Below are 14,568 nucleotides of genomic sequence, written 5' to 3' on the forward strand. Positions count from 1 at the left end.
AGCCATTCATCACTTTGGAGATTAAAGTTGTGGATTTAAATCAATGAAAAATTATAAAAGCAAGGTTAAGAAAGAGAGCCCAAATATGTTCTAATATTATTTTTAATGAACTATTGATTGGGTAGAAAAAATTTGTGTGCATAAATGTTTATGTTAAGGTCCCTCATGCTTTTATTCAGCATAGCTATACACTCCTAGGAATTAAACAGCCAGGTTGCTAGGTTCAAGGAAATCAAACACATTTTGGATGGTTAGGTACTTAGCAATAGTATTTGCAAACCAAGTTATTGGAAAGGCCTTACCATCAAGTTCAAACATGGTTGATTCCAATTTGAACATTAGAAAGACAAGAATGTTTTCACCCAACAAATAGAAATATTTGGTACAATGCTTAAATAATACCAACATTGTCATTGAGTTGGTCATAAGGAGTTGAATTGTTTTGGTCTTAACCAATGCATTAATTTTAGGAAGACAAACAATATTTCAAAAAAGTGATAAAAATGAAAGAAGATTCATAAGAAACAAGTGCATTTTGGATGGTTAAGTACTTTCCAATGCAATTTGGAAACTACGCTATTGGAAAGGCCTTAACATCAAGTTCAGACATAGTTAAGCCCAATTTGAAAGGATATATTTAGAAAATAATGTTTTCAACCAATTTGAATTCAAGCATGACCAAAGCGCAATTGAGGTTGTCTATTGAGTTGAATATAGGGTCTTCAAACTCTTACCAGAACAAAATTATGGTCACCCCTTTTCCATTTTCACAGAGTTCACTGATAACATTGATACACAAGTCCCAGGAGTTCTCACCTCTCATCTGCCAAGGGGGTAGATGCAAGGGATATCATACTTTGAATTTCAAAGTTGCATCAAGATTTTGAAGATTGTGATTAATTCAGGACAATGGATTAAGAATTCAATGTTTCAGATGTATGGATCACTCATATGGAATTCTTCAGTTGGTCAATTTGACTTTCAAAGGATATTCATCAACACAATTTAACGCTGGACATTTTGAGGCTTTTGGAGATATTGAGGATATTAGACAATTCAACACTCGGGATTTTGGGGATGTTGCCATTATGTTTTTGGATGAATATTCACCAACGAACAGTTGTTTTACTATTTTCATCAGAAGATTGGTTTCAGGGTTTGAGGTAACACAAATCGTTCAACTAGTTTACTTTTCAGCAAATGCAATTTTCTGGCAGGTTTATGATTCACTTCTTATACCATATATATGCACTACATACCATGAGCAGTGAGTTTGTTGCTCAGAAATGTATGAACAACTTAACACAATCAGTTCAATCTTCTATAAAGTGAAATATGAATGATTAACACCAACATCATAAACATGAATACACAACATCAATTGGCCTATCATTCTGGTTTTAGAAATAGCAAATAAGCAATCCAAAAAAATGTGCCATCTGGCGTTCTTTCAATTTCTTTTAGCATGGAAAATAACTGACGTGATAAAGCATTACGAATTCAGCCGCCAAAAATGCAAGTCTCCACTACTATACATCTGCATATTATAATTTAACAACTTGAGCTTTACTATACACATTGGATGCTGTCCAGATTTTACGACATACCATATGGAGTCACCAAGTTATAACTCATTTGAGGTTAAAATTTTACTCCGATCACATACAGAACAGAAATAAATAACCAATCCATCCTTGTTTTAATTAGCAGATGCCAGAAACACAAATTGGAGTTATATATACAGGAAACATTTCGAACCTTTATCAGGAGTGGATTGAGTCTTCTAAGATGTTCAGAACAAATATCAACTAGTCAAAGGTTGACCTTTTGGAGTATAAGGGGACGTGATCCTAGGTGATAGATTTACTTGCTTTAGTGCCTCAAAACGAAGTTCTACAGGATAAGCTGCAACAAAGCCAATACGAAGACCAGTTTCTGTTGTCCATTTACCAGATGACCGCTTGCCAAGCTGATAGGGTTCTGATGGTTTTTTAGAGCTTTGAAGCCATTCTTTACAAGGAAGTTCTGGTAGTTGATTTTCAAGGTCCTTGCTTGAAAGACTCTTTTTATAATACACATTCTTTTTGCTTTCTTGTCGGACATGTATTTCTCTTATTTCTCCATTACCCTCAGCTTCTGCGCTCTCTTTAGGATCTTGGAATTGTTCATGCTTCTTGACACTGGCCATTCCATTTTCATGCACCAAATCATGAGATGTGAGACAAATGTCAGTCTTGGCATCGGGGGCTTCTTTTTCCACATTAAGTTGTAGTTCAGGGACATTTTTTATTTCTGCATGCAGCACATTACTTGCGATGTGTGCTCTATGAATAGTGTTATCTTCCTGTTTCTCACAATGAACCTGCCCTTTTCTGTCCTCTTTTGAGTTCAACCCACTCTCCGTTATGATATCCTTCTCAAATTCATTTGATAGATCCCCATCGTTTGATCTCCTCTGAAAAAGAAAACAACTTCAGCTTCAGCAAACTTGCAAATCTCTATCAGTATTCCAATGATATTAACATGACATCTAGAATCATATATATTAAAACAAGCCAATTAAGCTACGTATTACTGTACTGATTTAAGAAACTGAAATGAAGAACGAAAATGACAGTGCTTGATCTGGTAGTTGACAAAACCAGGATCATAACACCTTCAAACATCAGATATCTTGAAAGTAGAAGCTTCAGAATAGAAGATCTGACAGAATGATGAGATGATAGAGATTTGATGAAAGACAATAAATATGATTTCTTTGCACATAGTGCCATAATTGTTAAAAAATAACAATTAATGTAAATAATATAATTATTTGGGCAATTTTACTTTACCGTTCAGTGAGTTTTTATAGCGAAAGAAAGTTATGTAATGAAGTAGCCCATATTAATTGGTGATTAATTGGTGATTGCCCAAGACGCTGAATGTAATATGGAGAATTATTTCTTGAGCAATAAGATTTCCAATCCCTTGCCCCATAGAGGTTTCCTTGACACACTGTCAGGGTTTTACCACGTAAGTACTTAGTGTGTAGAATTATTTCTTGAGCAATAAGATTTCCAATCCCTTGCCCCCTGAAGGTTTCCTTGACACAATGTCAGGGTTTTACCACGTAAAATACTTAATGTGTTCTTTGTTGTGTCATTCAGTTTCTTTATTGCTCTATTAAATGTGTTTACAGGTTCAAATGCAACAAGTGGTATCGGAGCCGTGAGGCAAATCCCCTCAACTTGAGGGTCGTTGTGAGCATACTAAGGTCAAGTTTTAAAAAAATTGTGTGCACCCATAGAGCTGCATTCTGGAGTCCAGCAAAACGTAGCCGTCTTTTTTTTGAAGCCGCAAATCGAACAGCAGAAAATCCGTCGTTTCTTGTTGAAGTCACCGGTCAAAATTTGGTGAAGCCACTAGTCGAAGAACAAAGCCGGAGAGAAAGGGAACCGCCGTACGTTGAAGGAGGCAGCAATCATTTGAACAAAGCCACCAGTCGAACAAAGGAGCCGCCACCGGAGAGAAAGGGAACCACCAGAGAGAAAGCCCTGCCCGATTAGAGCTGCCAATTATAAAACACAGTGAAAATTCTTGTAGCAGAGACGCCGCCAAAACGCAGTGCAAATTTTTTGTTTAAAAAAACACTGCCGCCGGTTGAAGAGCCCGGAGCCCTCAAAACTTCCATCCAGACAAAGGAGCAGCCGCAGCGGATTTTGGACAGAAATTTTTTGAAGCAGCTAAAGGGAAATCAGAATTTTGGAAGAGGAGTGAATAGAGCAGGGATATTTTTTTACTGGGCAGAGTATGTTTTTGCTCATCTGATATCTTTGATGAAGGTTTTTTAAAGATTCACTGTTGAGTTTCTTAAAAAAAAGGAGAAGGGTTTCTCGACATTGTCTCTGTTTGTGGGAGAAGAATTTTTTTTGGTGGAAATTTGCTGTTGGGATTTTGTGTGCAGAAGAGAATTAAGTTTTTATTTGGCATTCTGAAAAAAAAAGGAAACAGTTTTTTGGTTAAATTTTTGAAAAACCCTTGTTGAAAAAAACCAAAAGACAAAGAAGCAGGAAATTTAATAAAGGAAAACCTTAGCTGAAAATTCCAGAAAATTAAAATTCAAACAAGACGGCAGAAAGTTTAGTAAGGAAAAACCCTAGGTACTAAAATTTGAAAGAGCCAAGTAGGGAGAAATGGCAAAAATGACTAATGCTAAGTTTGAAGTGGAGAAGTCCACCGGTAAGAATAATTTTACATTGTGGAAATTAGAAGTAAGGGATTCACTGGTGCAACAAGGGTTGCATAAAGCTTTAGATGGGGTTAAAAAAAAACTTGTTGGCATGACAGATTTGGATTGCAAGGACTTGGATGCCCGAGCTCTCAGTACCATCAGGTTGTGCCTGGCAGATGAAGTTGTCTTCAGCGTTGTTGAAGAAACCTCAGCGTCAAGGTTGTGGGTAAAATTGAAAACAATGTATATGACAAAATCTTTAACCAAAAGAATTTATTTGAAGAGACAACTGTATAGCCTTTGAATGAAGGAGGGTACTAAAATCGCAGAACACTTAAATGTTTTTAATACACTTATTTTCCAATTGTCAGACATGGAAGTTAAATTTCAGAAAGAAGACAAAGTTATTACTTTGTTGTGTTCCTTGCCCGAGTCTTGAGATCACTTTGTGACTTCTATCAATTTGAACACAACCAAATCTTTGGAATTTGATTCTGTTGTGGGAGCTCTGTTCTCTGAACAAGTACGGAGGAAGTCCAACATTGAAACTTCCGCACCAGAAGCCATGGTAGCCAGAGGTCGGTCCAAGGAAAGAGAGGCGAAAGCAAGAAGTTGTTCCAGATCAAAATCAAAAGGCAAAAAGTGTAAAGCCAAATGTTGGTACTGCAACAAAATAGGACACCACAAGAAAGATTGTTGGAAACGAAAGGAGTCCGTTGAAAACCCAAAGAAGGAAGCAGATAAAGTTGAGTAAAGTATGATTGATAAAGTTTTATCTGCTGAATTAGGTATGTTACATGAAGCTTTACTAGTTTGCAATGTCTTTCAGAATTATGAAAATTGGTTGTTAGATTCTGGTGCTTCTCATCACATGAGTCTGCACAGAAATTGGTTCAGTTCATATTAAGCAATGAATGGTAGTGATGTGTTTATGGGTAATAATGGATCTTGTCAGACTTTTGGGATGGGAAATGTTAAAATTAAAATGTATGATGATACAATTAGAACATTAACTAATGTTAGACATATACCTGAGTTAAGAAAAAATTTGATTTCTTTGGGAGTATTGGACTTGGAAGGTTACAAGTTTATAGGTCAAAATGGAGTGTTGAAAGTTTCAAAGGGTGCTCTGGTTGTTATGAAGGCAGAAAAGATCAAAATGTCAGACTGTTGGGATGGGAAATGTTAAAATGGGTCTTCAAATTGAAGCGAAATGTTGATGTAAGTATCGAAAGGTATAAGGCGAGGCTAGTAGCAAAAGGGTATTCTCAGGTTGAAGGTATTGATTTTCATGAGATTTTTTCACCAATCGTAAAACTTGTTTCTATTCGTATTGTGTTAGCACTAATTGCATTACTTGACCTTGAGTTAGAATAGTTAGATGTTAAAACAACTTTTCTTCATGGAGATTTGGATGAAGAGATTTATATGGAACAACCAAAAGGTTTTGTACAAGGTCACAACAAAAGATTAGTTTGCAAGCTCAGGAAATCATTGTATGGCCTGAGGCAGTCTCCCAGGAAGTGGTACAAGAAGTTTGACTCCTTCATGGTGAGCCAGAACTTTACTAGAAGTGAGTATGATCATTGTGTATACTTTAAGAGTTTCAATGGCATATTCATTATCTTGGTCTTGTATGTTGACGATATGCTTATTGCGAGCAAAAGCATGGAAGAGATCAACAGGTTAAAGGCTCAACTTTCTAGGACGTTTGATATGAAGGATCTTGGAGCGGAAAAACATATCTTGGGCATGAAGATACACAGAGACAAAAAAAATGGAAAGCTATGGCTATCACAGCAGAAGTATGTGGAGAAAGTACTTGAAAAGTTCGGTATGAATAATGTGAAACATGTTAATGTTCCATTAGCTTCCCATTTTAAACTTTCTTCGGTTTTGAGTCCTAGAATTGATGAAGAAAAGAAGTATATGTCTCCTGTAACATATGCAAATGCAGTAGGAAACTTAATGTATGCAATGGTATCTACAAGACCTGGAATTTCACATGCAGTTGCAGTTGTCAGTAGATTCATGACAAATCCAGGAGAACATTGGCGAGCATTGAAATGGGTGCTTCAATATTTAAGAAGCACAAGTGACCATTGTATCATCTTTAATGGTAGCGAAGGTTCAGTTTGCAGATATGTAGATGTTGATTATGTAGGTGATTTGGACAAGAGGTGATCTACTACAAGATGTGTCTTTACTTTTGCAGGTGGAGAAATTAGCTGGATGTCAAAGCTTCAAGAAACAAATTCTTTGTCCACTACTGACGCAGAGTATATAGCTGCTTCAGATGCTTGTAAAGAGGCAATCTAGTTGAGAGGTCTACTTGATGCGATTGGAAGGACACAGGAGAAAGAGAATGTATTATGTGACAGTTAGAGTGTTATTCATTTGGCTACAAATCCAGCTTATCACAGAAGACTAAGTACATTGATGTAAGGTACCATTTCATAAGACATGTGATCGATGGCGACAAAGTAGCTCTCAAGAAGGTCCATACACAGGAGAATCATGCAAAGATATTCACGAAGCCAGTTTTAGTAGAGAATTTGTGATGGTGTTTGGCTTCTCTTGGCTTGCAATAGAGATGATGAATGGGCATGGGCAAGGGATTAGGAAAATTGTTGTTAAGGTGGAGATTGTTAAAAAGATGACAACAATTAATGTAAATAATATAATTATTTGGGCAAATTTACTTAATTGTTCAGTCAGTTTTTATAACGAAAGGAAGTTATGTAACTAAGTAGCCCATATTAACTGGTGATTGCCCGAGAGGCTAAATGTAACTTGGAAAATCATTTCTTGAGCAATAAGATTTCCAATCCCTTGCCCCGTGGATGTTTCCTTGACAAACTGTCAGGGTTTTACCACGTAAATATTTTGTGTGTTCTTGTTGTGTCATTCATTTTTTTTCTTGAAAATTTCTTCCTCAATTAAATGTTTACAGGTTCAAATGCAACAATAATATTTAATACAATTTCCCCTACTGAGGCCAAAACATAAAGTTTAGTACAAGTTTCCCAGGTCAAATATTTTATAATTTTTTCTTCTCTATATTGTTGGTGAACCACTTTATCTTTCTGTAATAATCTTAAATACAGCTTTGAAGGCACAGCTAGAAACTCAGAAAGATTCACTAGGGTCTAGAAATGTTGGACACATGCACCATTTGAACTAAACATAATGGGAGACACATCACTAAAGTAAGATTTTTCCAGGTCACCAGGGCCCTCTTCGGCTTACATGTGATTTGGGAGACTAATGGTACATTAAAATGTGGACCAACAAAGATTACGAAGCTTGAATTTGAACCCTGGGTCTTATCAACCCAAAAATCAAAACAACAAGGTTCACATTTGAACCTTCCCAGTGTTTTACTTTGAAACCATTATTTAACTGATCTACTTTATCCAAATGCACTATGGTTTCTGTGATACAAAGAGGGCATTGAAAAAAATGTAAGCATTCTTTACATTCATCTTCGCAGCTATGTTAAAACAACCAGCAAAAAGCCAACTGCTTCTTTCTCTTAGGCATAAATCTCATTTATTTCAATTTACAGCCACTATCCCTAAAATCTCATTATTCTTATGCCATATCCTATTTAATTTCCAATATACCCATCGGGAATCTGGTTAGTAATATCATATATTTAGTATTTACAGGAACAAAGGCTATCAGGTGTATGCCTTGTAATTTTAATTCATGTACATTTAGGTCCCAGATAACCAAATCAAGTTTACGATATGTTTGTAGGATTAGTTACCAGAGGAATAGAAGGATAGAAAAAAACTGTTGAAAGCATTAAGCCAACCACAATGATAATGCTAGTCACAAACTCGCACTCATGCCAAATGGATAAAGCAAAGAACAAAGGATCAAGAGAAAGTAAAATTATGCTTGATCTTAATACTGACCTCCACGTTAGTCATGTCGACACCATTTTTGACAAGAAATCTGACGAAGGTGTCAAGGTTTTCCTCTGTTGGAAGGTAGTGTCCGCTGTATGGTGAAATAGCCTGCATCATACAAGAAACAATGTATAATCATTGCCTTCTCCAAATATATGCAGCGATGTGATTTAAAACAATTATGATTATAAAATCCAAAAAAGCAAAGAAACCACATAGAAAAGGACATTAAAATTGCCAATATTTCAAATAAAACTCTGTACAACTCAAAGCATGGCACCAGAAAGCTCTAAATACCTACACAGTTCAGTGTAAGGGATGCTACGGGACAGCTACCTCCTAATACAAGGTTCAAGGGAAAAAAAACATTATCTTAAAATAATGACTAGGATGTCAACGGGACAAATAAAGTAATCACAGCATAATTAGTCCACAAAAAAGTGCAAAGCATTGCCAGAATACATCTATCTCAATATATTTGAAGCAAAATGTACCTCAGATGGTATTCAACTCTTACTCCATCTAAGAGTATGCAGAGGGATGTCGACCAACCAAGATCAAATGCTCTGCTTTGGCAATGGATAATGTCAGAGTTAGTGGATTCAGTCGAATTGGCATTCCCATGAAATTCAGTTCACATTTGGAATCAACCAAATTTTGGAGAATCTCAAGATATTATTGACAGTCAAATCCAAATCAGTTTCATACTGTATTCGAATTTTCTCCCTCAAATACAGTATGCAATTACATATAAGCTATAACCCTATCTCAAATTAAAAATATTAAAAATACTAAAATAATGTTATTTTTTCCAATTCAGCGGTTTTGTCGGCTCACCAAAAACCCACAATAATTGTCACTGAACCTTCAATCTTCGTTTATGATTTATCAATCATGATGGTTTAATTTCAACATTTGTTTCCCAAGCAGGTTCAAATTTGAAGGGCAGGAATGTATTTCAAGTTGATGGGTTATTGTGATATTATCCCTTCAAAATTGACACGGAAAAATAAGCTCTTTTCAGAAGAAAAAGGACAACAATTAAAATTTCATCTATTTTATATTTTTGGTAATTTAATTAAATAGGTATTGGAAAATACAACTCACTGATTAAGGAAACTTGAATGAAATGTGAAAAAAAATTGAAAATCTATGAGGTGAGCAAATAGCAAAGAAGTCCATAAATCTTATGCAAAACCACTGATATAACTAACCCACACAAACCTAACTAATTAAGCCAACTAGTAAGAACACTTGCAAAGGAAATCAAAAGATAAAATCCTCGGGGTTTAATGGTCATGTTCTGCTACTTTATTATTATTAATAAAAATGGTTTTGACTTGTGACTAATGGCAGTGTGTGATTTTGTTTAAATGTGGTTTTGAGTCTCGCTGAAGCATTGCGTATTATTACTGGTTTCTTTTACAGATGGTGTTGTAATTAAAAAAAATAATTCATTGGTGATGCACAGAGGTGCATCTCTCTGGTTTATTTTTATGTAAAGTTTGAATGGGCTTAATGGTTAGGAGCATGTGTTTCCTATGTTAAAATTATGCAACTGCGGTCAAATTCCACGTTGGACAGCTCATGTGATGAAGATAATAATTGCAATAGATTCTTCTTTTCGAGAGGACCAAAATCGACCTAAAGATCATCTTATTTGGACAAGCAGAAGTTGATTTTTGAATTTATTTATTTACTCATGTATATTGGGTTAAGTCAGCCCTAAGCACATGTACAATTGGAAAGGTCAGCCTCAACATCAAGTGGACCCTCATGGAAGCCTATATATAGAAGAGACCTCAAGCTCATTTGGACACAATGATCAAGCACTCTCTTCTCTCGTCTATTGTTTGGTTCGCACAGGTCTGACGGAGGAAAGCTCGTGCAAACGATCTGAAACTATAGGGTCAAAGCTCGCACGTGTCTAGGGTTTATGAGTCACGGACGCTCGCACGTAACTAAGATTTTTTGTCCCTGGACGTTGGCACACTATGGTCTTGAGAGCATCTGAGAAGTCTAGGACACTCGCACAAGGTGTCCAAGGGAGCGTCTAGGAGGCTAGGGTTTCCGTAGTTCAAATCAGTCCTAGATGCTCGCATCCAATTCTCCTGAGAGCATCCAGATCAGTCTCGGACGCTCACACAGGGTGTGTAAGGGAGTGTCTGGGAGGCTAGGGTTTCCGCAGTGCAATTGGACCCTGGACACCCGCATCCAGTTCTCCTGGGAGCATCCAGATCAGTCCCAAATGTACTCATCCAGTTCTCTAGAGAGCGTCCAGATCAGCCTTAGATGCTTGCGCACAGTGTTTATGCATGCGTCTGGAACCAAAAGATGAAGTATCAGTATTCCGAAGATTCCTCTTAGTGACAACCATATTCAGCAGTTGACTACAGTCAGTGACAATGCATTACAGTTCTCAGAATCAGGGTCTTTGAGTATAAGCATGTTTAAGGTCATATTATGGATGTTCTAGTTGTTTTGTTGCATAGATAAAGATATGGATCATTGTACTCTCTTTTGCTGAATCATTTGATGACGATCTAAGAAGAAGAAGAATCTCCAAGGGTTTTCCATGTAGTGGGTTTTGCCCTGGTCTTCGACCAATCCTCATGTCTCTATGTGTGCATGTGTTTCTTCTATTGTTCCTGTATGTTCCATTGCATTGATGATGATGACATTGTTCTTTCTACATAATTGCATATTTTGATGAATAATAATGTAAATCTGAATAATGTTATAATGTTATGGGGTGAACTCAATGTGTTAACGAAGAAATGCAGTTATCAAAGCAAAAAACAATGTAGCCCTATGAAAAATTAACATCGTTTTAGAGTCGGGCTGAAGAAAATCCATGGAGATCACCCCGATAATGACACCATTGATGGAAGCAAGAAGAAGGTGGTCGAGACCTAAAAGAATTCTAGGGTTCAAAGAAAACCTTAGGCAACTTTATTATTAGGGTTTGATGGATTCTACGAGGTTCGGGATGGAAAGATAACCCTAGTTTATGGAAAAGACATGAGATATAGCATGGTCAATATGAGAAGGCACAAGCACTTGTGAAAGATTTGATGAAGCCCTATATGGGATAATCCCTAGTAGGCCTGATTGGTTGATTAAAGATAACAGTGTTACGTGGACTATGGATGGTGATGGTTGGTTCTAGAGGAAGAGGATCACCTCTCATTGAAGATAAGTATCTCTTGACTTATGATGCTTCTTACTTTTGTTTAGACCTATGGATCAGATCAATGTTGTGAAAAGCGCGAGCGGGATTAAATCGGCGCGGGGAACGAATCGGAAAAAATCGGAAAAAGCGGGAAAAATTGGAAAAAAAACGGGAAAAAATCGTTTGGTACAAAAATATTCATTTTTTTTTATTTTTTTTCAATTTTTTTAATATCTAAACCATCTACAACATAAAATAAATACATTGACACATAAATATGATAAAAAAACTAATATATAAGATGTTTAATATCATTTCTAGCGCTAAAATCACACATAACATTGAATCATGTCCTGAATAGTAAGTCCTGACTCCTGAGTCCCAACTCAGCCTCAAAATATCAACAAAAAATATGATAATGTATCTCATCATGTCATAATGTCATATACAATAAAATGAGGTCTAATCCTATTGATTTCCTTTGCCCCTCTTGCGAGAAAATGCCAGTGCCACAACTTTCCCTTTCCCTCTAGATGTAGATGTTGGTGCATGTGCTGGTGGAGATGGCAGTGGAGTCTGAATTGCTCTAGAAGTTGAAGAACTAGAAGTAGGAGCTATAGGAGGTAGACCACGTCCTCTACTGGTGGCAGGGGTAGCCCGAGCAGGGGGTGTCACCTGGAAACATTACAATCTCCCAATTCTGAAATCCTGAAAAACTGATAAGTCTGCTGGATTTTAAATGAAATCTAAAATTCTACTTTCTCCATATGAAATCCAATGACGCTGGAACCACTCTCAAACATCCTGAGTCATTTCATGGTAATGTTAAAAATTTAAGTAAAAGGATGAAAATGAAGATTAAGGAGAATGTCACTTTTACTTTAAGAATTTAACATTACCATGAATAGCATATCCATACTAGGACCTAGACTTGATCATTAAGCTGCCCCACTCAAAAATTATTTGTTTCTTTCAAAAAAAATTGCATGGAAAAACCCAAATGACCAAATGAAAAACCAAAAAAAAATTATAAAATCGTGCTGTCCCGGCAACCCCGCGCTTTTTTCGGAAAAAATCGCGCTTTTTTTTTCGGAAAAAAAATCGCACTTTTTTGAAAAAAGCGCGTTTTTTCGGAAAAAACGGCAAAAAAATAGCCAATTTTTTCGTGTAAAAAGCGTGATTAAATCAGCGCGGGAAAAAAGCGCGATTTTTTCAAAAAAAGCGCGATTTAATCGCGCTTTTCACAACACTGGATCAGATTATTATGTTTATTGTTTATACTTCATGGATATGCATTTGAGTATATGGATGTTTCCAACCTCCTAGTTGAGATGTGGATCCTTCTTGAGGATCATTTGAAATGCAGGAAAGATGGCTAGAGCTGGAAAAAGGTTAAGAGGCACCAGATGAAAAGATGACAAAATGCTACAAGTTGCCTATGTCTAATAAAAGGGTGCACAAGTAATGCCACAAGGTATGCATGATATGTTGTATTTCAACAGTAACATTGATGGCTAGGTAAGCCCCAAGGAATGATGAGAATATATCTTTCTTTAATGGCTCATACATGAATATAAAAGCAACTTGGATCTATGTTTCCAATGATGAAATGATGGACCTGTTGTTGAACTTTTTGATCTTCTTGAATTTTGAGGCTATCTATCATTGATACATTGATGGTTGGCTAACATCTATCTGTTGGATATCTTGATCCTATAAAGAAGGATAGCACCTTGACTCCAATAGATGATACTCTTGATAGTTGTCGTGCATAAGACATGATGGATTCCACACAAAAGGTTAGCTCATTAATTCTTATACATGGTATTATTGATAATGCTTGTGATAAGTACGATGAAAGCTAATGTAAATAGAGATTGACACTCCTGTTGTTTTGGTAAAGTTTTATTGAATGACTTAACTTGATCCTATTGATCATGATAAGCATGGTAACCTTGATGTTAGAGGTATAACTATGAGATTGATATTCTAGATCTCTTGCTACCTATGGTCATGTCTTGATGGCATATGGTGAACCAAATGCCCTAACTTGATGGATTGTCTTGATAGAAAGTGTTATTGTGTTCATAATCTTTGAGATATGATGTCACATTTGTCTGTTTCCCTAATCTTTCAAGTCTAACCCTTGATGAAAGATTGATGACATGATGTTGATGACCATGATAGATATATGTTTATGATCTAACAGCTCTGTTGTTGCATGACACTAATAGAGACAAGTTGGTGACATGAATGAAAATGAATGAAGTAGATTCCCAGTCAGAGGGAGAATCTCTTCTTAGATTCTTACTCATATTAATATTTGCATTTTGTACTGTTGTAGTACGATTTATGTTGACATCTACAGCATGTCACAGATCTGAATCTCCAACAAAATTAAGGTTTTTGTTCCGGACGCAGGGACAGAACTGGGAGATTTCGTCCCTGGACGCACACATGTTAAGGCCAAAGTAGCGTCCAGGAAGCTAAAGACGCTCCCATGCTAACATGAAGGGAGCGTCCAGGGGTTTGACTACAGTTGACCATCATCTGAAGTTTTCTAACGTTGTCTGAACTCTAGTGTCTCTGACATACTCTGCCACTATAAACTGATTTCTGAAGTTGTTGGGTTAAATTGCTGAAAAATGAAGTATTGTGCATAAAATCAGATGTTCACCTAGAAGATGTTAGTACTACAAAAGTGTTGCAAATAACAGTAAGATCTGAAAGCAGGAAAAGCTTGAATGTTTACCATAATATGAACATGAAGACTGAACTTGTGACCAGGACATACATATAGATATGTCATTATGTTTGAAGTTTGTGCTACAAGAGTTTGGCATGATTTAGTCGATTGATATGGATGAATTGTTTTTGGATCTTTGACATGATGCTTGACAATGACTTAGAACTCTGACTTGATATTGAGATAGGTTTTGGACTATAGATCTCTCTACGATAAAAAAATTGGACCTGACTTGATGATTAATGTTTTGATTTGACAATGCCTTGATATCACTGCTATGTGGGCATAGTAACCTTCAATGACTTATGTGAGTATTCAGAAAAATGGTTTTGTATTGGCCTCCTTGTTCCTAACACAATGGTTGAAGTATTGATAGTTGTGATTCAGTATGAAGATGGAACCTGCATGACTTATCCTTGGTGTATGCATTTGCATCTAGTGACAGAAATGACTTGTATTATGATTATGAGAATGACTTGATGAAGTTTTGGATTGATATTGCATGATAGATGACAAACTT

At 36.4% G+C, this 14,568-nt stretch overlaps 1 protein-coding gene across 4 annotated transcripts in view; it reads right to left on the reverse strand.

Annotated features, from left to right (window-relative positions):
• Positions 1-1,527: 1,527 nt before the first annotated feature.
• The window catches only part of LOC149256948 (IQ domain-containing protein IQM3-like), a 119,769-nt gene continuing 106,728 nt past the window's right edge, over positions 1,528-14,568 (reverse strand). For all 4 annotated transcript variants that reach the window (XM_089413219.1, XM_089413226.1, XM_089413210.1 and 1 more), the window contains exons 8-9: positions 8,137-8,238; positions 1,528-2,455 (exon numbers count right to left, since the gene is read on the reverse strand). In XM_089413219.1, the coding sequence (XP_089269345.1) occupies positions 1,805-2,455; positions 8,137-8,238 (753 nt within the window). In that variant the 3' untranslated portion in view covers positions 1,528-1,804. The remainder of the gene's footprint in view (positions 2,456-8,136; positions 8,239-14,568) is intronic.

Source organism: Pinus tabuliformis, chromosome 6, assembly GCF_031772625.1.
Source record: "Pinus tabuliformis cultivar Carrire ecotype Pingquan chromosome 6, CPIR1, whole genome shotgun sequence".
Taxonomy (NCBI): domain Eukaryota; kingdom Viridiplantae; phylum Streptophyta; class Pinopsida; order Pinales; family Pinaceae; genus Pinus; species Pinus tabuliformis.